The sequence below is a fragment of the Sardina pilchardus genome, chromosome 4 (genome assembly GCF_963854185.1).
Source record: "Sardina pilchardus chromosome 4, fSarPil1.1, whole genome shotgun sequence".
NCBI classification, from domain to species: Eukaryota; Metazoa; Chordata; class Actinopteri; order Clupeiformes; family Clupeidae; genus Sardina; species Sardina pilchardus.
This window is the reverse complement of record NC_084997.1, coordinates 10,664,639-10,690,767: the sequence shown is the minus strand read 5'-3', so window position 1 is coordinate 10,690,767 and position 26,129 is coordinate 10,664,639. Positions and strand designations below refer to the sequence as shown.

At 44.6% G+C, this 26,129-nt stretch overlaps 1 protein-coding gene across 2 annotated transcripts; it reads left to right on the top strand.

The window, feature by feature from the left end:
- Positions 1-122: 122 nt before the first annotated feature.
- On the top strand, positions 123-25,489 carry inpp4aa (inositol polyphosphate-4-phosphatase type I Aa). Of its 2 annotated transcripts, XM_062534113.1 has the most exons (24): positions 123-215; positions 6,741-7,070; positions 7,272-7,316; positions 11,275-11,393; positions 11,605-11,721; positions 12,393-12,472; positions 12,797-12,908; positions 13,254-13,338; positions 14,254-14,401; positions 14,834-14,964; positions 15,296-15,400; positions 15,805-15,913; positions 16,113-16,130; positions 16,532-16,718; positions 17,128-17,349; positions 18,632-18,776; positions 19,408-19,440; positions 21,077-21,249; positions 21,400-21,523; positions 21,688-21,955; positions 22,075-22,172; positions 22,280-22,392; positions 23,088-23,242; positions 23,498-25,489. In XM_062534113.1, exons 2-24 carry the CDS (start codon positions 6,971-6,973, stop codon positions 23,628-23,630), a joined length of 2,820 nt encoding a protein of 939 aa, XP_062390097.1. In that variant the 5' UTR covers positions 123-215; positions 6,741-6,970; the 3' UTR covers positions 23,631-25,489. The 2 variants fall into 2 exon arrangements, with proteins under 2 accessions (XP_062390097.1, XP_062390098.1); XM_062534114.1 differs by lacking the exon at positions 16,113-16,130.
- The last annotated feature ends 640 nt before the right edge of the window (positions 25,490-26,129 follow it).

Here is a 26,129-nt window from a genome sequence, read left to right as displayed (position 1 = left end):
CCACAATTTATCATCAGATGTTTTGATTCTGATTGTTGTGGCGAAACGTGCCGAAACAAAGGGGCGGTTCTTACGGCAGAAGTCTTACGTCAAATTATGTCACTGAGTGGTAGGGCGAGTGTGGATACACCGCAGGATTGAGCGCACCCACAATACATAGACTACATTAAACGTTTCTTATCATTGCGATGCACGCTGTTGGCATGGAGAAACTGGTAAGTGGATAACGGTTAAGTTCTTAGTCATGAATGTGTATACAAGGATGAAATAGGCTATTAATACAGGCTGTCACAGGAATGGGTGGATTGGACTGTTTTAGATACGCCTTTGGTCATCGCAATACACATTGGGTATAGCCTACACCCTCAGCCTCTTTCTTGGCTTCGGTTCGTCTTGGTCTCGACACTGGCATCACTAATTAAAGTCAAGTGGGAGATTCGGTTGCTAGTTTGGGCATGTGTTCCTCCTGTCGTGTTGTTCGGTCTGTCTACTCCGAGATGCTGTGTATTATTATAGGGTTTAGCGGAACAGCCTTTTACCAGCCAGTGGAGTTCACGGTGTATGGCCTATCGTGAATGAGCAAATAGCATAACTAAACCAAACGTAGGCACGAAATGATGTTGTCGTTGTGATGAGGATGATATTGATTGTCAATTAAATATTCGACTTTTTTCTCTACAGATGTATTAGCCTACTGCATTTGTCACATTTAAAAAAATAGTTTTATAGAAGCTTTAGCATCATGGTGCTATTGTTTACGTTTCAGCGTGTGAAAATCCGGTAGTAGCCTATCAACTAAGGGAATGCAGTCCCTCATCCAGCCAGTAAGCAGCAAAAAAAAAAAAAAAAAATCCCCCAAAATTAATGGTAATTTGAAATTATTCATAATGATTCAGGGAGGTTCTCTCTCTCTCTCTCCCTCTCTCTCTCTCTCTCTCTCTCTGTATGTGTGTGTGTGTGTGTGTGTGTGTGTGTGTGTGTGTGTGTGTGTGTGTGTGTGTGCTACTGCTCTGAAGGGTTCATGTCATTGAGGAAGGATAACTCAGATGTAGGCTATTGAAGGCTACTGAAATGTTAAAAACCCTCCTAACAATAACAAAGAACTTTGATGTGCCCACCCTTCCCTTTGTTCCATATGCTATTGGCTGTCATTATAAATTGGACAAATATTTAATTGTCAGTGCAATCTTCTAATGCTTGCTATAGTGTTGACATGTTCTTGCATGTGTCAGACACAAAAAAATGTTAACATGCCAAAAAATCGTAGGCCTATGTGATAATTAATGTGAGCTTGACAGTCATTTTTGCACATGCTGCACTGATGCTGATTAATGAGAACATATTGATCTGTGGAGAAACCATTGATCAGTAACAGATGCTTTGAGATTCAATTTAGACGTGATAATGACATCTTACATGAAGTTCAGCATTAAACAAGTTATTAAACAAATAGTTTGTGATGGATAAGCGAGAAAAGCAAGTCGGTTACTATAAAGGAGGAGAAGAGAGGAATCAGAGGTAAACAAAGACCCGGAAGAACACAAACCAAGATGGAAGATATGAGGACAGCTTTGCCAAGTAAAACCAGTGGAGTAAATGTTTACCAATAAAAGGATGGAGCAGACGGACAGTCCTGTGCTAGACAGAAACAGACTTGGGGCTAAGGACCCAGAGGAGACAAGAGAGAGAGAGGGACAGACAGAGGGACAGAGAGAGAGAGAGAGAGAGAGAGAGAGAGAGAGAGAGAGGGAGGAACCGCAGTGCAGCCGGTTCTGACAGTACCACCGGAGTAACTGGGTCATCCCGGTACCTCTCCACTCAGGAGGGAGCCGTCCACTCCAGCTCTCCGCCACACAGCTGCAGCACAAAGGAGCAGCGCATGCAGGCGTCTACGACATTATAATCCCCCGAAAGCACTCAGGGCCCTCTCAAATCACGGGGCATCTCGTGTGAAGGTGCACCCACCCAGCCCGGCATGGGGCACCACCAGGCAGACGGGCCAGATGGCACGTGTGCAGTGAGGTGGTCAGTAGAGGGGTTCAGCTGCAGTGCCAGAGACAAGATCCATGTCTGGCCTCAGCATAGCAGCCAAGGTACACTAACAGGTCACCCAGATTAAGACTGCAGATCTTTCAATATGAATACAAATACAGTGAGCAAGACAGTCTGCAAGACATGCAATGAAAACCGTAGACTATTTGTCACGTTAATGTTAGAAAAGTTTGTTGTGTTGTTGTTTACTGCTCAAGTCGGCAGATTTGTTTTTCTCCAGAGATGATGGGGAGGGCTAAGAGATTGGCTCACTGTCTCAGAGGAGCTTGGTGCATCTTGATGGGCTCATACTTCATACTGAGAGTGTCATTGAGAAGGCAGCAATAATCCCCACGCAAATTGAGATGAAAGCAAAAGCGTGGCGAATCCTCTTCCTGCAGACAATGAATCATCATCGTCGCACAGAATGGCTGGTTACTATGGATCCCATCCCTCTAATTGCGATTTGAAATCTGCCAAATTAGGCGTGAGATGCTGGAGGCTGCTCTCTGACTTGGTGCCCCCGCCCAAGCGTCTACCGAGTGGCGTAAGCGAAGCTCCTATCACAAGCTGGTAGTCTGAATGAGGTATGACATGGAACTGGACAGAGGGTGGACGTTCCGGCCCAAGTCATTTCAATGGCCGGTCAGCTTCCATCCCTTTCAGGAGATGGACAGGACCTCTGGTTGGAGATGTACATGCGGAGTCATGGTGGACAGGCCCTCGTGTAAAAATAGCCTCTCATGCAGAAACACGCTCACACACATGAGTGCACAGGCACACGCATGCTTTATGTTCTCATGATCCATGAGCTTTGTTCAACAAACAGCTGCGCACTCAAGAGAGACACACACACACACACACACACACACACACACACACACACTAATACATACATACACACACAGAGACAGACAGACACATACTGTACATACACATACTGTACACACACGCATACATGTGCATGTTCATGGATGTTTGGCTTGCTTAACATTTAGTGTTTCATTTGGTTCCCCTGGTTTCATTTGGTTTGTGGATGCATTTTTGCACAGGTTCATTCTCACACACCAACTGTCTGTGGTGTGGTTCTCATAACAGACTTCTGTTTTTGTCTACAGAGAAGCTACCTAAGACTGGTTTCAGGTGTCAGGCCTGTGCAAGGGCAAGAAACAGAATACGCTTGAGCTTGTCTGATTTTTCTCTAGCTTTCCTTTAAACGTGTCGCTATAGCACATTTTTTCTAGCGTAATGAGTCTGGTAAATGATATATGAGCGCTGGCTGGAGAGAAACCAGGATCTCCCTGCTGGGGACCTTGATTGGCGGCGGGGGGTCAAAGCAAGCGTGTGTGTTCAAGGAAGCGACAACTGTGTTGAACAAGCTCCCGGAAATGTAAGTGTTTGCATGGCACGGCAGACATGCTGCTGCCTTATTGTGGACATCATCAGGCCTAACGTGCAGTTCTTGTTCTTCTTTTTAGCTGACCCCTGGAGACTCTTCCACAGTCTCAACTTCTTTGTCTGTGTTATGCTAGCAGAGAGAAGTGGACATCTTTAATTTCCTGTTGTGGTGCTATTGTGTTTTGTTACATTTCACCTAAAGTAATTGCACAAACATATGGGCATTTGTGTTTGTGATTAAGTAAATGGAATTTTTAGTCAATTTTGATCCATCGCAGTAAAGCATATCCAGTCTTTTTTTTCTTGTGCATTTCCATTCTCATTCCTTGAGAACTTTCAGTGAAGATACAGATAGAATTGCAAAGAGTCATATTGATCAGCTCTGTACTGTACATAACCGCAGTCAGTTAGTGTATCATTGAATACCACAGCATCTATTTGATGACTTGCTCTGCAGTAGGTGCCAGGCAAGAAAGGTAGAGCGTCTCAGCGGCTAGCTGCACAGTAGCCCTCTAAGCTGCAGCCTGGCTGTGAGAGAGAGTAGCTTTTTACTCCTTTGCACGGCAGGGGCCTTGATCCCACTCCTTATTTTGACAGCCCTCTGCATGGCTCCTGATAATGTGATTAGCTTCAGATGTGAAATGAGCTAATTGCAGGCTGTTGGTGGACGTGAAGAAGCTTGTCAAGACAGTTGTAATAGACCAGGATGGCACTTACATTGCGGAGAAAGACTGTCTCGTAAAATATACTCATAGCTTAGGTTGTTCACAAAAGGCAGTAATTGCAGAAATGAGGAACAGAGAAGCAATACGAAACCATATTTAGTCTAAGGATGCATGGAATTTATGTATGTGGCGTAAGTTAAATTAACAATGAAATATGGATTTAAATTGAACAAAGATGAAATTTGGGTAATTTACTGTCATCACTGCTAACCTTTACAACAGCCAGTGCCTCACATGATAACAGTATACGGCATGGTGACTCTGAGCTATATACTGGTGATTGACTCTAACCTACAGTATACTGCACGGTGACTCTAACCTATACTGCATGGTGACTGAGAGTTTCAGAACTTAAGGCATGATTGGGTGACATTTCTTCATGTAGCCATGAACAGCGCAGGTCACAGACGTCACATCCACTTCTCATCACATGGCTGCGTGTGTGTAGACTGGGGCCATTGAAACACAGACAACCAAGACAGAAGTGAGAGGCAAAGCGAGGCACTTCCAGCTCAGTTTGCACTCAGGAAAGTGCACTGTATCAACACAAACTGACAGTCAGATCTGAGGGATGGTGTTTCATTAGGTGATTATGATCAACTAATTGGAAGGATTCGGAGGGAAGTGGGTAGGCAGGGACGCATTAGCAGATCTCTGCTGTGTTGCTGAGTCGTGTTTCTTTATGTGGTGTTGCATTATTTTCTACTAATCAGTAGCTGTGTTGCTTAAATGCATCATTGCCCTCAGCAGTGATGGGAGAAAAGATGGATTTGTGGATGTGTTGGCGCTTTGAATTATGGGTAATCTAGGATGCTTTGCATACTGGGCAGAGCAGATGTCACCTTGTGGTGTTTGGCCAAAAGCACATGGACTAGGCTGCTCGCCTGTACTACTGTGTGTGTGTGTGTGTGTGTGTGTGTGTGTGTGTGTGTGTGTGTGTGTGTGTGTGTGTGTGTGTGTGTGTGTGTGTGTGTGTGTGTGTGTGTGTGTGTGTGTGTGTGTGTGTGTGTGTGTGTGTGTTTGTGTGAATGTGTGTGTGTTTGTGTGTATGTGTGTGTGCATGGGGGTGTACCTGTGCATTTGTGTGAGTGTTTGAGTGAGGCAGAGTGAGAGAAAGAGAGAGAAAGCGAGTCTGCTCTATTATATTAATGTGGCACCAAGACTATTGTGGCAGGACTGTTTTGTAAAAGCGGTGTCGGTCGCCTCCTGTTGTCAGCTCATTAGGCAGGGGGATCCTCAGCCTCTGGGTGTAATGATCGTTAGAGATGCTCATGTCATCTCATCTCCTCTCTCCTCACCCCATGGTGTGAAACTTCATCAACACATGGAAATACGACCGCATTGTTCCTGACATCATCTCCATCTAATGGCATTTACGGCACAAGAGTAAAATGCAAAGATTTGAACATTGTGATATATTGTGATTGGTGTGCTTCTGAATAGCTGTGTTGATAGTGATTGGGGGTCCCCTGACTCAATCTCAGTCAATCTCTGTTCTTTCAATCTGAACAATTGATCCCTATCATACCTGGCATGTTGCAGGGAGCCAGTACACACACACACACACACACACACACATACACACACACACACACACACACACACACACACACAGACACACCACACACTTGACCCCGACTTTTGACCTTTGAGCTGTCTGTGTTAGCTAAAGAAGAAGCGAAGGATGATGCAGACACTTGGCATTGCAGATGTGGTTTGGAGTATCTCTCATATATCACTGACAGGCTGAAGGCTACAGACATCACAGATTAACGACTCCTGCTGTGTCCTGAGTGTGGAGAGGAATGCATATGAGGAGAATATAAGAGGATATTTGAAGCTCGACATCAACTTACACTTTATTGCTGCTGAGTCAGAATAATCTGAAGGGCTTTCTGCTGCCAATTGAAAGATTCTTGTGGTTATCAAACCTCGGGGATGCTTTGTTTGTCAGATAAGTTTTTATTCACATAACCAAATTAGTTGTGCAAATAAGGCCATAATTATAGCATCCCTGATATGTAAACTTTACCAAATTTGCATGGCTGCTTCACCACTTCCACTGTTTTAAATTTAGGTTGTTGTTTTGTTTTAGTAGCGAGTGCTTTACTTAATCATGAGGCGTTTCTGAAGTTCTTCTGTGCTTCCTGTAGAGGGGCATCCCAAACACGGTTGTTGTTTGCCCTAGCTGGAGGACGGCTGAGTGCTTTGGCCTCACGAGCCGGAAGTTCATCCAGGATTCCCCTCCTGTTTCTCCTCCCCTGCCGCCTGAGCATCCACCGAACACTGAATTCTAAATGTTCCTCCGTCACACGAAAGTTGAAATGAATTATGCAGCAAGATCTCTGTGCGTGGGAAGCTCCTCCGGAGTTGTTTCAAAATGTTGTCGGTTGCCTTATTTGTTCAAATTCCTAAAGGTCTACATTCCATGTATCATCTTTTGAGGTCTGATAAGATGTGAGTGAGTCTAGTAAATCCTCTTCACTGACTTCCTTCTTTTCTTTTTTTTGCTTTTGTGCCTTTCTTTTTCCATCTTTCTCCATCTCTCTCTCTCTCCCTCTCTCTGACTTTCCCTCCCTCATGCAGGGACTGAGAAGACGTGGATAGTTAATCTGGTCATCTGATAGACATTTTGACCCTTGGTGGTGGAGGCCAGCGGAGAGAGCTTGCACTGTGACCTCCCTCCTCCCTCCCTCTGCGCTCTGCCTCATCTCCCCCCACCTCCCCCCTCCTCCCAGACCCTGCTCAGCACCTCCTCTCCTCTCCTCTCCTCTCCTCTCCTCTTCCCACCATCTCCTCGTCAGTCCCAGCCCAGGATGGCAGGGAAGGAGCGCAGTCCCCGCCACCGGCCGTGGTCGGTGTACCGCGCCAACACCTTCGACCTCTCCTCCGAGATGATGGGCCTCACTCTAGCAGGTGAGCCTTTCCTTTCTTTCTCTCTCTCTCTCTCCCTTTCTCTCTCTCTCTCCTCTCTCTCTCTCTCTCTCCCTCACATGTCTTTTTCTCATCTGTTGGAACCCGTCTATTGCTTTCTATTTTATACTCTATGGCACATGACGTGTAAAGATTATTGGGGCAGACACTCCCTGACATGTTGTGTCATCGTCACTTTTGCAGGCCACAGCCAGGACCCTGACGAGCCAGTGCTGGAGTTCAGTCTGGGTGAGCGTAATGACCAGTCAGTGGCCTCCTAGAACTCTAATAGTGTTTGATTTACAGTGCGCACTGAACCAGAGAGAGAGCCAGTAGCCCTACTGCGTCCCATGGCCAGGGGGCTTTCTTGGAGAGGTTTGCTGCCCACTCATACTATTAATATAGTCACAAATACATAGACACACACACACACACACACACACACACACACACAGAGACACACACATGCACACACACACACACACACACACACACACACACACACACACACACAAACGCACAAACGCGCACACACTCACTCACACACACACACACAAACGCACACACACATACTTCACAGTCACCACCAGACAAGCTCCCACTCGCCGGATCAACATCCAATCAGGACAGGAAATATTTTACTCTCTAATCTTCTTACTTGCTTGTGTGGGTTTACAAAACCAATGGCGTAGGCCATATGCTCTGACTAAACATAGACCTTTACGTTGCATCAGAAGTCTCTTCCAGCTCAGATATGCAGTGAGACGTGGGTTGCAGCCAAATCTTAGACGAAAAGTCATTGTTAATGTTGTCATTAGTCTGTAAGGCAAGGCAAGGCAAGGCAATTTTATTTATATAGCGCATTTCTTACCAAGGCAGTTCAATGTGCTTCACATCATCAGTTACAACAAAAAACAAATTATATATTTCAATGAATAAAATAAATAAAGGAAGTATAAAAATGGGTAAAATAGAAACAGAATAAAATATAAAATATATAAAATTAAAAGCAATAAAAAATAATAATAATAAGAATAAAAACAAATTTAAAAAGTGAAATGAGATAAGAATAAAACAAAGAAATTGAAACAAAGTGGAACATTAAAAGTAATAATAATAATGGTAATAATGATAAAAGAAGAATAAAAACAAACAAAGGAATAAAAATGCAGGAATAAAATACAAACCAAAACATTAAAACATTAGATCAGCTAAAAGAATGCAATAGAAAATAGACTTGTCTTTAATCTGGTCTTGAAGCTGTCAGTTGTCGGGGCACTTTTGATGTTGTTAGGCAACTGATTCCACAATTTGATGGCATAGTGGCTAAAAGCAGCTTCACCACTCCTTGTCTTTATGGAGGGTTCAACCAGTAAAAGTCTATCTTGTGATCGCAGGGGTCTTGAAGGTATATAAGGGTGGAGCATGTCAGCAAGATAGGCAGGCCCAGTTCCATGCAGGGATTTAAAAACTAGCAGCAATACTTTAAAATCAATTCTAAAAGTTACAGGAAGCCAGTGAAGAGACTTAAGGACTGGGGTGATGTGGTCAGTTCTCTTGGTCTTGGTGAGAACCCTTGCTGCTGCATTTTGTATCAGTTGTAACTGTTTAATTGTCTTTTTTGGGAGGCCTGTAAGGAGACTGTTACAATAGTCAATCCTACTAGAAATAAAAGCATGGATGAGTTTTTCAAGATCAGGTTGAGACATGAGACCCCTTAGTTTAGAAATGTTTTTCAAATGATAAAAAGCTGATCTAGATGTTGCTTTAACATGACAGTTAAAAGAAAGGTCACTATCAATCAGGACACCAAGGTTCTTAACAGTATTCTTAGCTGTGAGGCCCTTCTTGTTAAGAAGTGATGTGATCTTTATTCTTTCCTCTTTTTTGCCAAAAACAATCACCTCAGTTTTTTCTTTGTTTAGCTGGAGGAAGTTCTGGGCCATCCAGTTGTTGACCTGGTCAATGCATTGGCAAAGAGACTCCAGAGGATCATGGTCGCTAGGTGACAGAGCTACATAGATCTGAGTGTCATCAGCATAACTGTGATAGGACAACTGATTTTTTTGTATAATATGCCCAAGTGGGAGCATGTAGAGGTTAAATAACAGGGGGCCCAGAATTGATCCTTGGGGGACACCACAGGTTAGTGGGGTTGGTGCAGAAGTGTGGTTACCAATGGTGACCAGAAAGTTCCTATCTGCCAGGTATGAAGTTAGCCATTTTATAGTCATGCCTGAGAGCCCAACCCAGTGCTCAAGCCTGTGGAGCAATATAGCATGATCAACAGTGTCGAAAGCTGCACTGAGGTCCAAGAGTACTAACACTGATGTTTTCCCTGAGTCAGTATTGAGACGTATATCATTAGATACTTTGATGAGGGCTGTCTCAGTACTGTGATGGGTCCTAAAACCAGACTGAAAACGGTCAAGGCAACAGTTTGCCGTTAAAAATTCTGTTAGTTGATTAAAAACCGTTTTCTCAATTATTTTGCTGATAAAAGATAAATTAGAGATAGGTCTAAAATTGTTAAGAACAGAGGTGTCGAGATTTTTCTTCTTGAGAAGTGGCCTGACAAGTGCTGTTTTCAGGGAGTTGGGGAAGATGCCAGACTGTAAAGATGCGTTGACAATCTGAAGCACATCATTTGACAAAAGATAAAAGACAGACTTAAAAAAGTGGGTAGGCAGAGTATCTAAAAAGCATGTGGAGGAATTCATATTTAAAACAGTCTTCTGAAGAGTTTCATTGTCTATCGGACTGAACTCTGACATTGTTGGGTTGGTTCCCCTTACTCCAACAGGTAGTTCCAGACTGTGGTTTATTTGACATGCAATGGTTATGTTTGATCTAATTTTGTCAATTTTTCCCTTAAAAAATGATGCAAAGTCATTACATGCCTTGACTGAAATGAGATCAGCTGGAAGCTGGGAGGAGGGGTTTGTCAGCTTCTCGATAGTTGAGAACAGCACACGAGAATTGTTAATATTTTTACTGATGATGTCCGAGAAAAAGGATTGTCTTGCCTTGCGTATTTCAGAATTGTAGAAGAGGAGTTTTTCTTTGTAAATGTCATAGTTAATTTGTAGTTTTTCTTTGCGCCATTTTCTTTCACTTTTTCTGCATTCTCTCTTGAAGTGTTTGACCACTGGATTTGAGAGCCATGGAGCTTTGCTCTTGTTGGAGACTGCCTTGGCTTTCAAGGGGGCGATATTGTCCATAATGTGTACCATCTTCGAGTTAAAATGATCCAGTAGTTGATCAGCTGACCCAGATATCTGATCTGTAGGAATCTGTCATATCTTTGGTAATACACACTAAATGGTCTGTACATATGAATAGCAAATGTGAGGTCAAATGTGTATAGAAGTGTCATACAGTTAGTGTTTTCCAAACATTTTTCTGTTGCGTCTCACAGTTTTATGAGAATATCTCACAGTGCACCACCATGATATTATTAAGTATGCTAAGTGTTGCTGTTTATTGCCCACCACTGCTACAAAACTGATATTTTGTTTTGTAATATCAGGAACCTATGCGTGAAGTGTTATTGTGGCCGGGCATCTGTCTGTTGCCCCACTTTAATTCAGCCTCAATGTTGGACAAACTGTTAATCAGTCAATCAATCAATTTATTGTTTATATTGCAGTACCATCATGCAGTATACTTTACAAGCAAAATGAAAATTAGACAAAACATACCACCAACAAGTTAAATAGAATGAAATAGAAATAAAAAGACTGTAATAAAGCAAACATTTCCAACCATATTACACCTTAGCCTACATGGGTATTATGGTGGATTGAGTCCAGGCCAAAATGTTTAGAAAAAAGATATGCTTTTAGTCTATAGATTTAAAGAACCAAATACTGCCTGCTCCCCTTACATTTATTGGAAGGCCATTCCAGAGGTATAATGCACAGACCGACTAATTTTCTATTAACCGATAGAATGATTGGAATGATTAGACTGAATGACCGACTTTAAGAGAGCAAGGAGTCTGTGCCAGTGAATAAGGGCTAATAAACTCAGTTAGATAAAGTGGTGCAAGTCCATGTGAACCCTGCAAGTCCATGCTAATGATTATTAAGGACAAGGAAACACTGCATCAGATCATCAGGCATTTTATTAAGTTCTTTGTCCAGTGTCAGGCTCTTCCCCCCACCCCTATATACCTACTGACCCGGTCCCTCTGCTCCCTAACCAGCCTGCAGTGAGCTGGTCACCCCTGCTCTGGAGCGCAAGCCCAACAGCTTCGTGGCTGTGAGCTGCACCACCCCTCCCCAGGCCTTCTGGACCAAGCACACGCAGACGGAGATCATCGAGGTGAGGAGCAGGATGGCATGGAGGGGGGCAACAGTCTTGGCTATTTGATGTTGATTGTTGTGTTGATGTGTTGACCTCTGGTAGTAGAGTCTTTGGGATGCTTGGGTGCTTATTCAGTCAGAACGTTTTTGTTTTAAAAAATTGTTGTTCATGTTATCATTGTTGTCATGTTTCATGAGCATTTTTTTTTTTTTTTGTCTTTTGTCTTCAGGGAACGAGTAACCCAATCTTCTTGAGCAGTATTGCCTTCTTCCAGGAATCTCTGATCACTCAGCAGACACAGGTCAAGCTCTCTGTGTACGATGTGAAGGATCGCTCTCAGGGCACTGTGAGTCTTCCGAAAGATGTGTGCATGTGTGTGTGTGTGTGTGTGTGTGTGTGTGTGTGTCTGTGTCTGTGTCTGTGTCTGTGTCTGTGTCTGTGTCTGTGTCTGTGTCTGTGTCTGTGTGTGTGTGTGTGTGTGTGTGTGTGTGTGTGTGTGTGTGTGTGCGCGCGCGTGCACGTGTATGTGGGGTGGGGGTAGGGGATATTACCATACAAAAACTATTCATCTTGGAACAACACATGAAAGCCTTGTCAGCCATGTATGGTTAATTATGAAAACACACTGTATTGAAGGCTCTTTTTTTCAACATATCACACAGGCAAGCGAGAAGATTTTTTGCATTTTTATCCAACAGAATCAGAGGCTATTTTCCTCATTCTTTGTGTTCTCAGTTATGTTTCTTTCCCATTGTTGTTTGATGACACTGCATTTAATCTGCAATGAAAGAGGAGCTGAAGAGCAAGCCGTCCATTTTGTTGTGTAATCCATCAGTCCACACAGCCCAGTTTAGTTCCTGTGATGCTCGATGAGTGTGTTTAGTGGTTCATATGATGTATGAGGAGTGTGGTTTGTTTTTCTCGTAATTATGTTGTGTGATGAGTGTGTTTAGTGTCTCTCCTATGATGAGTGTGTTTTGTGTTTTCATATGATAAGTGTGTTTTGCGTTCTCTCAGATGTATCTGCTGGGATCAGCCATGTTCCCTGTGAAGGAGCTGTTGCAGGATAAACACCACAGACTACACCTCATCATCAGGTGAGAGAGCTGAATACAGAAGGAGAGAGATGAGCTGAATATGGAGATAGAGGAACACCTACAAACACTGTGAACATCAGACAACATAACATCAGACAGAATTGTACAAAGAATTGTTCCCATATGTTGGAGACAAAGACGGAAGAGTTTTATTTATTTCAGCGGGGGAGTGTGTGTGTGTGTGTGTGTGTGTGTGTGTGTGTTCTCTACTTTTAGATAATTTCCGTGCTCCACAGAAACTCTCTGTATTTGTCATGTCCGTCTCAGTCTTTCTCTCATAAAGTGGAGAAATGGCCCTTGACTGGCCATCTGTGTTTGTGTCAGGTCTGCGGAGAGTGAGCGCATGGGCAACATCACTGTCATCGCCTGGCAGATGGAGGACAAGAAGGAGCAGCGAGCCCCCATGTCCAGACTCCCAGACACCATCAACGGCAGAGTCAGTCCTCCTCCACCCGCAGCACCCACAGCCCCATCCAGCCATCTCCATTCACCATGCGTGGGACACCACATGGCAACATGTTGTTTTCACCACCTACTCTGTACACCGTGTTATAGTCCAGTTTTAGTTTTTGGAGTGGGCGACCACTCACGACGAGCTCTCTCTAGATGTGATCCTTTCCTTGACTTGAGGTCAAACCGAATCAATTACATACTTCACTTCTATGTTGTCTAGTTCGATGTCGTGCTATATGTATTGTACGTACTTCAACAGTATTCAAAATGTGTGCATATCTGTATCAGTAAGTGACGTACAGTATCTGAAGGTCTGGTCTCTCCACAGATGGTGTTGCCGGTGGACGAGAGCTTGACTGAGGGCATCCGAGCCAAATCGGCCTCCCTGTGCAAAGACACCTTGTTAAAAGCAGGTGAGTGTCATGCTCAGACCCAGAGGGACTGTAGAGGGTCGCTCCTTTGGAACAGATTCTCATTCCTTTCAGAGGGCATGAAGCTTTGTCTGTAAAGCATCTGTGAATCACTACACATTCAAATAGCAAATATGTTCATATTCTGTAGATATCACGCAGAGGAGAATAAAAGAAGTGCTAAAGGCTGAGATTGCGAAGATGGGTATTAGGGAGATTACATTACCAAGAGTTATTATGATGTTTTGTAACATACCCAGGGGTGAGGACTTGTGAATTGTTTTTGTTTTTTGTTTTTGTTTTTTTTATGGCAGATTTGGCTGTTTTTGCAGTTTGTTGGAAAGCCCCTCCAAAGTGTCTGTTATTATGAGTATTTCAGATGTTAAGTTGTGAGTCCATCACACACTCAACTGCCAAGTAGTCAGCTGCACTCACAATGCTTTTACTGTGATTTGTGAAGGCCTAATGCTCCCAGCTAAGCTGCCCCCCAGATTACTCCCGACTAACACAAGCCCCTAACAGCCAGAACCACATCCATCGCCAGCCCCGACTGATAGCCAGGGCAGCTCCATAGCAACTGATTGAAATTATTTCTGTCACTGTATGAGTCAGGGTCTGTATGCCAGCATGATGTCATCAGTGATGACTCAACCCACGATGTCCACGAGGTCTGTGAGACTCCTGAGGTCTGCTCACCATAGTTAAAAGGGTCCTTACAGATTTTCACTGGTGGTTCCAGTTTTGAATTGATGATTGGATGCGTTATAAATTGATGGAGGGGAAGACTGCTAAATGGATAGATAGATAGATAGATAGATACTGTAGGTAGATAGACTGATTTATTTATTGATTGATTGATTATTAATTGATTGATTTGATAGACAGATGGTTGGACTGATGCCTTTGTTTCTGTGCCAGTGTTTGGTGGCACCATGTCACGCATGTATCGCTTTCCCACCACGGATGGCAACCACCTGAGGATCCTGGAGCAGATGGCTGAGAGCACGCTGTCTCTCCACATCCCCCGACAGTTTGTCAAACTGCTGCTGGAGGAGGACGCCACCAGGTATCACACATCCATATGCAACGTGTTGCAACACGCTGGACACACGCCATATAATCACTTATTCATACAGCAGGTTACACGTCTGTGTGGAGCTGTTGCTTCAACTGTGAGGTTCTCTCTATCCCTCTCTCCCTCTCTCCCTCTCTCTCTCTCTCTCTCTCTCTGGCTACATAGTCATACTGGAAAATGAAATGAAACCCTGTGTGTGTGTGTGTGTGTGTGTGTGTGTGTGTGTGTGTGTGTGTGTGTGTGTGTGTGTGTGTGTCTGTGAGAGTGTGTGTGTGGGTGCGTGCGCATGCGCGTGTGCGTGTGCGTGTGCGTGTGCTTGCGCATATGTGTGTATGTGTGTGTTGTAATACCCTGGGTGCGCGTGTGCGTGTGCTTGCGCATATGTGTATGTGTGTGTGGTAATACCTCCCCTCTGATCCCCAGGGTGTGTGAGTTGGAGGAGCTAGGGGAGTTGTCCCCCTGCTGGGAGAACCTGAGGAGGCAGATCATCACCCAGTACCAGACCATCATCCTCACATACCAGGAAACTCTCACTGACCTCCATGAGTACAAGGGTTAGCACCAGAACCCAGCAATAACCATCACCAAACAACCATCAGTAGCTACACGATATTGCCAAAAGTATTGGGTCACTTGCCTTGACTCGCATATGAAAAGTTCATATCCGAGTCAAGGCAGGTGACCCAGTACTTTTGGCAATATACTGTAGTGTATCTGCACATTACCAATGCCTTGAAATTCTCACATTGTCACATACATCAGCAAAGGACTGCAAAAAAAAGATATCTATTTGTATATTTTTGTAACAGTATAATATATTGTGTGCTTACTTTGAACTCTGATGTGGTAAGGCCTTACAGTAATGTGTTGATTCTTCCTTCCCAGGTCCGTCCTTCAAATCCAGCACACTGAAAGCTGAGAGGAAGCTGGAGTTCATGCCGACAAACCTCCACCTTCAGAGAATGAGGGTGCAAGGAGAGAAGGGATACGGTAAGGTACTTCCTGTAAACCCTAGCCTGTGTGCTACACATGGACAACATGGACATGAATATGGGGGCTCATGAACATGCCCCCAGAGTGTAGCACTGGAGCTGCCTGGCAGCTCTACTGTAGCTGTTGGCTGCAGCAACTTTAGCTTAGCAGAACAGACTGTTTTAATTTTATTTCATACTGACAGTACTCAGTGACCCTGAGAATAGAGATCGATGTGAATGATCGCCGGTTTTTCCTTAACATAGTCAATATTGTTTTAGTAAACAATCAACATCCGTTTTTCCCAGATCCCATCACAATTATGTGCTTTTTGTGCTAAAAGCCATGTGAGTTCAGCACTCTGGCTATAGGTCTATGCTTGGATCACCTCTTCTCTCGCTCACTCTGTCCCCTCTCCCCAGATCACACATACGACGTGGTGACCATCGGCGCCCCAGCTGCTCACCACCAGGGCTTCAAAGGCAGTGGCCTGCGGAAACTCATCCAGAAGTTTGAGGAGGCCAAGAAGCAGTAAGTCCCAGTGTGCTACGAGACTAAATGCTAAACCCTCAGACACTATTCTGCTCCTCCATTTTTATTGTGCTGTATTTGATACCATGGCCCTCTGGGTCATGTTGAAGTGCTGGTTTCCTCATGTCAGAGGAAACTAGGTTTTGAGTTCATCAGTAGGTGCTGCTGGTCACGTGTCTTTTGTTTGCTCTCTCATCAGAGCTTTTGAGGAGCACTGGTGAGTTCCCTGGACGGCAGATCTTTTCTTTACCTCCATTTGTTCACGTCAGCCTCGGTCTGATCCCACTGCATGGTCATCACCTTGTGTGTTTTTGTGATTGGTCCATCTTTTCGGCGCTGGTTGAGTGTTCATTTCCAGTGATGATGATGATGGTGATGATGATGATGAGGGTTGATGTTGTTGGTGATGACGCTGCAATGTTCTTGTCTGAGTTTGCAACACAAAAACACAACACCGTGTCCCAGAATACCTCCTCAGTGTCACTAACCGTTATCTGAGCTTCCCCCTTGCTTGTTGTCTGTATTGCGGCATGCACCAAAAAAAAAAAAAAAAAAATTGCATCCCGAGGATCCTCTGTCTGAGTCCGTCTCTGATTTCGCCCGTGTGCTCCGCCGCAGTAGCCAGGAGTCCAGTCCGTCCTCCATGGTCTACGTGCCCCAGGACGTGGTGCGCGCCCGCGAGCTCATCCCGCAGATCAACACGCTCAAGACCCAAGTCAGCTACTACGTGGAGCGGCTGTCTCGAGCGGCCAAAGACCGCTCGCCCAACGCGCTGGAGAGGACCTTGGCTATTCTCACAGAGAAGGTGCGACGGCCCAGAAAGCATCACATTTTAAACGTAGTAGATACACAATAAAGGTATTGCAGTCTACAGAACCATCCCTGTAGTGTACGGGGTCTAAACTGATATAGTTTTGAACCATTTGAAAGTATCTGGACTTGAAGTAAACACAGGCCCTGGGATGACCTTGCAAGTCATAAAATACCATGGTATGTTGGCAGACTGGGTTATTATGTATATACTTTTTTGATCCCGTGACTGAAATTCGTTCTCTGCATTTAACCCAATTTAACCGAATTAGTGAACACACACAGGGTTAGGGTAATAACTGAACTTTAGGAGGTAAATGTGGCAGACTGGGTTAGGGTACTGGACTTAAAGGAGGTAAACACGAGCCCTGTGATGACTGTCCATGGCACTGTTATGTCGGCAGACGAGGCAGCTGGTGACGGTGTGCAACAACAAGCTGCTGGCCTTGGCCATCCACGCCCTGAACGCCGCACGGCCTGATTTCATCGCCTCCCGCGGCTCGCCCTCCCACAGCCCTGACCCCGAGCGCGTGGTCGTCCGGAACGACCAGGGCTCTCCCCAAGCCAAGTGGAGCGGCCGCAGCAGCCGGGCCTCGCTCTATGTGGACTGGCACGAGGAGGAGTGGGTAAGACTAACACGAGGAGGAGTGGGTAAGACTAGCATGAGGAGGAGTGGGTAAGAGTGGTATGAGGAGGAGTGGGTAAGAGTGGTATGAGGAGGAGTGGGTAAGACTGGCATGAGGAGGAGTGGGTAAGAGTGGTATGAGGAGGAGTGGGTAAGACTAGCATGAGGAGGAGTGGGTAAGACTGGTATGAGGAGGAGTGGGTAAGACTAGCATGAGGAGGAGGAGTGGGTAAGACTAGCATGAGGAGGAGTGGGTAAGAGTGGTATGAGGAGGAGTGGGTAAGACTAGCATGAGGAGGAGGAGTGGGTAAGACTGGTATGAGGAGGAGTGGGTAAGAGTGGTATGAGGAGGAGTGGGTAAGACTGGTATGAGGAGGAGTGGGTAAGACTGGTATGAGGAGGAGTGGGTAAGAGTGGCACGAGGAGGAGGAGTGGGTAAGAGTGGCACGAGGAGGAGTGGGTAAGACTAACACGAGGAGGAGTGGGTAAGAGTGGTATGAGGAGGAGGAGTGGGTAAGACTGGTATGAGGAGGAGTGGGTAAGACTAACACGAGGAGGAGTGGGTAAGACTGGTATGAGGAGGAGTGGGTAAGAGTGGCACGAGGAGGAGGAGTGGGTAAGACTGGTATGAGGAGGAGTGGGTAGGAGTGGTATGAGGAGGAGGAGTGGGTAAGACTGGTATGAGGAGGAGTGGGTAAGACTAACACGAGGAGGAGTGGGTAAGAGTGGTATGAGGAGGAGTGGGTAAGACTAACATGAGGAGGAGTGGGTAAGAGTGGTATGAGGAGGAGGAGTGGGTAAGACTGGTATGAGGAGGAGTGGGTAAGAGTGGCACGAGGAGGAGGAGTGGGTAAGACTGGTATGAGGAGGAGTGGGTAAGACTGGCATGAGGAGGAGGAGTGGGTATGACTAGCGTGAGGAGGAGGGGTAAGACACACTAGTGCAACTTGCTCAGGCAAGTGGTGATGACACCTCAGAGCATGTCAACCAGTTCATCAGGATGCAGGTTGGAAGTTTTATAATACTGTACTCCTGTACTCCTGTACTCCCTCTCACTGTCTCTCCGTCCACGTCTTTGAAATGCTAATGAACTTAGTGGCATAACAAATCTGAGTGTATAGATGTTGCCAACGCACCCAAAGAGTAGATTATGTAACAGTAAATTACAAATCAATAAATCAATCTCTCTCTCTCCCTCTCCCTCTCTCCTCTCTCTCTCTCTCTCTCTCTCTCTCTCTCTCTCTCTCTCTCTCTCTCTCTCCCTCTCTGTCTCTCTCTCTCAGGAGAAGGTGTGGCTGAACGTGGAGAAGAGTCTGGAGTGTGTGATCCAGCAGGTGCAGCGGATTCTGCACAAAGACCGGATGGCCAGCGACAGCAGCGTCGAAGACGTCTTTGATTCGGACCCGCCCTCCACGGCCAGCAAGAAAGGTAGCTACGGCAACACGCACAATGACCCACACACGACCTCCTCACCCTCTCACCAAGCTCATGACCACAATGCTTCTCAAACCTTCCAACGTCCTGCACTTCAAGCCCCATCAATATCTCTGTAGTGTAGGCTTACATCGTCGATCAGCCTTTGATCGGAATCAATTACACAGCAAGCATTTAATTATTAGTTGGAACTAGGCCTACTTGAAAGTAATATCGATGCATCGACACATAGCCTACAAGGCTAGCCTGTCCTTCATTACAATCATTTAGCTTTGTATATCACATACTGTAGGTCAGACAACATGAATAATGAGTGGGTAAATTATCTTGGCTCTCTTGTAAAACTATTGGTTATACTGTATGTAGCAGAGGTGCCATTCATGTTACATTAGGCATATGTACTGTATGTTACCCTTCTCTCATGTCAACCCAGCACTTTAGAGCACAATCTGCAGTATTCAGTGTGCCAGTTCATCAGTAGTCTGTGGACCCTTAGGACTGCTTAATGTGCATGTGCACGCCCTCTCACCCAGCTGAAACATGCATGCGTGTGTGTCCACTCAGCACTCGGCCCAGTCGCCGGCCACGTGCTCGCCTAACCGCATTCTCACTTCCCTCTGTCCAGATGGCAGCCCCAGTGTTGAGGGATCCTCCCCAGGTATAACACATGTGCCCATGTGTCTCTGTGTATGTGTTTGTGTCAGTGTATGTTTGTTTGTGTGTTGTCTGTGTGTTTTGTGTGTGTGTTTGCTTGCAGCTCTGAGTGTAAACATCTGTGCTTGCAGTCTGTGCGTGTGTGTGTGTGTACTGTATGTGTGTGTGTGTGTGTGTGTGTGTGTGTGTGTGTGTGTGTGTGTGTGTGTGTGTGTGTGTGTGTGTGTGTGTGTGTGTGTGTGTGTGTGTGTGTGTGTGTGTGTGTGTGTCCGCGATGTGTCTTTACGTTTGTGTGTTTTGTCTATACATGAGGAAACCACAGGCTTTAACAAAATCCTCCCACACAGTTCATCAGCTCCCTGATGTGGATGCATAGCTTCTCATCCGGCTTCACCCAGCTATGCTCACCATCCTCATATTGTCCATTACAGTTTGGTGTACACATGCCCAGACAGTGTTTCTCACAAAATACTAAAACTATCAATTCATCTCCAGTACTGACTTTTCTCAGTTAAATCCTCCTCACTATGAAGTAGGCAAATCGGGCCTGTGATTCCTTTCACTCTGCCCACCGCTGCTTCCTCATTCTGTCCCCTAGGGGGAGTGATGTCTCCGTCAAACGGAACTCCTTCTTTTACTGCTCTCTACATAGCTGATGACATGGCAGGATCAACCACCTTGTGATCGCTTTCCTTATGTATGTTTGTGTTTGTGTTTGTGTAAACATACTCAATATCTCACAGTTTATGTATGCTTTTGTCCAAAATGACTTGCAGTATGACACTACAGTTATAGTTAAAAGTGATCGTTTCAGATAAAGTTGAAAAGCTTACGTTAAGCATAATAATAACAACAGTAATAATAACAACAATATCAATAATGATAACAATATTAAATATCAACAATGAAAATATTATAAAAACCATAAACATACAAACCATAATTCATTAAGGGCAAGGTGAACTCACAAGGTGAGTCTTTAAAGTCTTGAAAGTTCCAAAGTCCCAAAACTATCACATACAGTAAAATATGGGGTGATGGCAGTTGAGAGGCCGGGTTTGCATGCAGCAGCCTGAAAAGTTGTATGTTTGATTCCCAGCTGCCACTGCAGTACCCATGAGCAAGGCACTTAACCCCTAGATGCTCCAGGGAGTCTGGCCCTGCAATAAAGTGACATCTGTAAGTCGTTTTGGATAAAAGTGTCATTCATATACAATTAATGTAAATTAAGATAAGAATAACTCATTCCACCAAGGAGGAATTACTGAGGAAAAGATTCTTGACTGTGACCTCTTAGCTTTAATGTATGGTCGACACAGCATACCCTTGTCAAAGGACCACAGCAAAGATCCTTCATTAGCCTACGATCTGCTTTAACCCTCTCTGACCACAGTGTTTGAGAGGGGATGTAGAGCTGACTCCGTATGTATCGATCTTTGTGTTTGTGTTTGTGTTAACATGCTCAATTGGTATATGAGCCTGTTTGATCCTATCCTATATACTGTATGTATATAGATATAGATACATATAGATATATAGATATAGATACCGTATCTGTGTTTCGTGTTCCAACACCCTCCCCCATATTGGGTCATGTGTGGATAGTGAAGATGGTCTAATGTCATGTGACTGGTCCTCAGGAGAGTGGAGCGAGGCTCTGTACCCAGTGTTGACCACGCTCAACGAGTGTGTGGCCATGATGAGTGACAAGGCCAAGAAGTCCATGGTGTTCCTGCTCATGCAGGACAGCGCCCCCACCATCGGCATGAGCCTGGCCCTACAGTACCGCAGAGATGTGGTCTTCTGCCAAACAGTGAGTGGAATACACTCACATACACATAGACACACACACACACACACACAGGCACAGTCTCGTGCGCACACACACACACACACACACACACACACACACACACACACACACACACACGCACAAACACATCAATGTTTTCTCTGTTCACAGTTAACTGCCTTGATCTGTGGGTTCACTGCCAAGCTGAGGAGTTCTCTCCATGACAACGGCTTCCTGAAACAGCTGCATACTATCGGCCTGTTAGTCCAGTTTGAGGGTCTTCTCAGCACCTATGGTATGTCCTCGTTCTCCATTTAAATATTCATTCTGCATTGGACAGTGTACATGCTTATGGTATACAGCATGTCCTATTTATAACAAACATAAATGACCTCATATAACATTTTATAGGCCTACTATAGCTATGTTTTACTGTACTATACTATGCTTGAATCACAGGTGAAGAGCTGTCTATGCTGGAAGACATGAGTATTGGGGTCATGGACCTGAGAAACGTCACCTTCAAGGTTACCCAGGCAACCACTGTCTTCGCCCCCGACATTCAGCCAGTCATCACAGGAAACAGGGATGGCTTCAACGTGCGTGTGCAGCTGCCGGCCGTGCTGTTTGACGCGTTGCCACGGGAGATTCAGAACGGGATGTTGCTGCGCGTTCAGCCAGTGCTGTTCAACATAGGCATCAACGAGCAGCAGACCCTGGCAGAGAAGTGAGTGGGGTATAGAACAGAGGGGAACATGAAGATGTTTTCTTTTCTCGATAAAGTTGATGTATGGCAGAAAAACAGCATATTAATCCTGTTAGTGGCATTCCTCTTTCTTGTCAAAGGTTTGGAGACACGTCCCTGCAGGAAGTTGTGAATTTGGAGAGTCTGGTGCGGCTGAACTCCTACTACGACCAGTTCAAAGAGGTCCTGCCTGAAGACTGTAAGGCCGAGGCTGTTGATAACCATGTCACCGTTTCCACCATTATTATCTGGTCTACCAATAGATTATGTTTCTCTCCATTCAGAGCTCTCTCTTAATGTCTCCAGGTCTACCTCGGTCTCAGAGTCAGAACTGTGTGCCTGAGTTACTCAAATTCCTGAGCCAGAATATTCACGCCAGGAAGAGCAAGAATGTGGACATCCTTTGGCAGGCTGCAGAGGTGGAATTCCTTCCGCTGCATAATCTTATGAATCTTATTGTATCCTTGCACGTATCCCTGTGCCTTCTATGTCCATTATTATCCGGCTCTTTACAATGCTAGTACACCGCTCTATTAACTTGAGTGGGATTTCCCAACGCTCTACCGTCAACTATATTCATGTAATTACTGCTGAAATCATATAGTGACCACATATTGACCACAGTCAATGAATGACATTATGCTTTGCGTGTCTGTTACACGTCTTTCATATCCCTCCGCAAGTAGTGCGGTCAAAAGTGAAAGCAGACAGTTGATCAGCTGTGTTCCATAGAATGTTTGATTCAAGTTCAGTGTGTGCTGCAAACTCTTTGTTTCTCAGCAAAGGCCACAAATGAAATGGTAACAGGTTAATGCTGGCAAGTAGCCGGATAATAAGTGGGATAATGTATAGAACGCCGGTCATTAACGGGAAGTCCCTTCAGGGCGAAGCAAGACCCCCTGCATGTCGGATACCAATTTGCTGTGTTGGGACTTATTTTCATTATTTAACATACTGTAGCTGCATAATTCACATTTCTCACATTTCAATAGAATTACATAAATCCCTATAACAAGACATTTTTAATGTAATCAGTTTTTTATTTCTCAAACATTCAGTTTCACCTAATTACTTGCTTTAAACTACTGATTTTTTCTGCCTTTCAAAACTTTAGGTGTGTCGGCGTCTCAACGGTGTTCGTGTGACCAGCTGTAAGAGTGCAAAAGACCGCACGGCCATGTCCGTGACCCTGGAGCAGTGCACAATTCTGCAGCAAGAGCACTGCATGGCCCCGCAAGTCTTCACCCAGGCCCTCGACTGCATGCGCAGGTTAGGAGTCCACCTTACAGCCTGAAAACAAAGCAATAAACACACACACACACACACACACTCTCTCTCTCTCTCTCTCTCTCTCTCTCTCTCTCTCTCTCTCTCTCTTTCTCTCTCAGTACTTTCCAGGGGAATATAACTCAAATTAATCATTACTGTCTGTGCATGGTTTTGTTTCTCAAATGTATTTTTTCTTGGCATTTGCTCTATTCTTGATTCCTGTCTTGAAATTCTCTTTTCCCATGTCCACCCCAGCGAGGGATGTCGACGAGAGAACACCATGAAGAACGTGGGCAGTCGGAAATACGCCTTCAACTCTCTCCAGCTGAAGGCCTTCCCAAAGCAGTACCGCCCCCCAGAGGGCACCTACGGGAAGGTGGAGACCTGAGTGGAGAAGCCGCTAGAACACAAAGATGCCACGCCCCAGTGCGGTCCCCCCCCGCCCCCCCCGCCAGTTCACTCTTTGTTATTTTGCCCAAGTAGATTAATGTGTTATAATAGAGCCATGTTGAAGTTGGGTCGGTTGCTCGACGGCAATTGTGTTGTCCTCAGTTGAATTGTTGCAGAGTCTTGAGGTAGTGTTGGGGGAACGGCACTGGGGTGTGGAGGGAGGCTCAGGCCAGGTCCTGAGGGGCCACCATGTCTGCTGGCTTGCAGATGTCAGTCAGCTAAAAAACACGACCTGGCTAAAACTTATTTTCAGTCACTGCAGGACCTCTCCTGAAGCCAAATAGTGTTGGCCTTATTTGTTAGACGAGAAGTGGTGTTTGTTTTTTTTCCCCTAGGAAGCACAATAAGCTAGTGATGATCAGTGCCAATGATGCTTTAAGTATTGTGACTCAGAGTAATGTGTTATTATTTTCATCTCAGTTGAAGTCCACAGACATAATGGCCCTCAGGGACCTAACTTGGTCACTCCCATAACGTAACAGAGGAGGGATTTAAAAAAAACTTCACTACAGAAAATTAACACCACAAAATACCTTTTGTCTTGATTGTAGAGCACAGACACAGTCAAAGTGAAAAATGTCAACCGTGGTGATCAAAGCAAAATTTCCAATATTAGTCATAGTTACAAACGCTTTATCAGGTTGTAATGATGAATCACTCACCAAATATACCACTGTTTAATACTCACTGATGTCAAAGTATGCATAAAACTGTAGCTGCCTTAAAACTGTCTTACAAATCAAACATCTCTGCACGAGCTTCTATACCCTGCTTCGAAACAACAGATAGAATAGTGTGATCTATGTAAATAAGCAGGGGGAGTATTGTAACAATACAATTTTGTTCAGTGCAGGCATAGGTGAAATCTTTACTTCACAGATCAATAGTCCACCTGTTACAAATACAATCTATGAAGTTTGCAGAAGACAGTAGTCACATAGTTATGATTGTGGTGTTATATTTTGAAATCGGAATACCGGATATCGGATGAATGACCTACTGAACCTACTGAAGGGAGTGTAGAGGACCATGCTGGTGGAAAGAGTTTCATGATTTACAGAATGCTGTTGCTCTGCCAAGCACACCGAGTCAGATCAGCTCCGGTGTCTGCCCCCATACCTGGATTGTCCAGAATGTCCAGAAAGCCACAGAAGACCAGCTCAAGGATCCTTCATATTTTAAGCCCTGAAAAAAATGTATATACATGGGGTGGTTTCTACTTTAAGCATACACACTTTCTCAAGTGTATTAATTTCTCACTTTGCCCTGCAGCAGAAGAGTGTTGCACTGCAGAACATTGCACCCAAAGTCTTAATTCTCCACCAGCCCTGTGTGCATGGCTAGAACACAAACAACATCTCAACTCTAGGCCTAGAAGAGAATATCTAGTGTGAGCAAAGGTCACAACAGAGTTTGTAAGAAGATAGAAGATGAGACGAGAGATAAAATGTACTTCTTTATCGAGAAAGGCCTTACATGTTAGAACACTGACGCAGAACACCAAAAAGAACTGAAAGTAAATATTTTAAAAGAACAGCAAGAAGAAAGATATCCAACTGGCAATGGGAATGTGTCTTTCTTAATGCATGCAGGCTAATGGGTAGGCTTCTTCAAAACAGTCACTGGTACACCACGTTATAGGGTCAAAAAGAATGACTAGAAATACAACCTGTTTTAGATTTGATTTTCATGTGCACGCTTTATTATGTTTACATGGATTTGATATGTAACTTTTTTTGGCTGAAATGTTGCTATTTTCTGCAGAAATCTATACAATGAAAGAATTATGACAAAAGATATTATTTTTCTTTTTGACTTTGTTTTTTATTGTATGTTATTTTGTCATAACTTAGCTTACGTCGTCTTGCAAAACTGGTGACAGAAGGACTATGCTACAACATGCTGTAAAATGTGCTCTCTCACATTCATTCCTTAGTACTTGCAGCTATTAAAAGAAGTTAACATAAGTGATTTATTGTTCTGCTTTATAAGTATGTATAAGTATATACTCTTTTGATCCTGTGAGGGAAATTTGGTCTCTGCATTTATCCCAATCTGTGAATTAGTGAAACACACACAACATACAGTAAGGTGAAGCACACAATAACCCAGAGCAGTGAACTGCCTGGAGCAGTGAGGGGTAGGTAGGTGCCTTCCTTAAGGCCACTTCAGCTGTGTAGGTGGGCATGGGAGAGTAGTGCTCAACCACAACTAACTGCCCACATTTTCCCGACTGGTCGGGGATTGAAACTGGTAACCCTTTGGTTGAAAGCCCTAACCAGTAGGCCACCGCAGCCCCAGAGGTTGTTTCCACCCAGTTTCAAACTGGGGACCTTTTGCGTGTTAGGCAAATGAGATCACTTTTATTTATGAATTAATTTATTATTCACTCATGTTTGGCCACACTATCTCATATTAACCAATAACTTTATCTGTG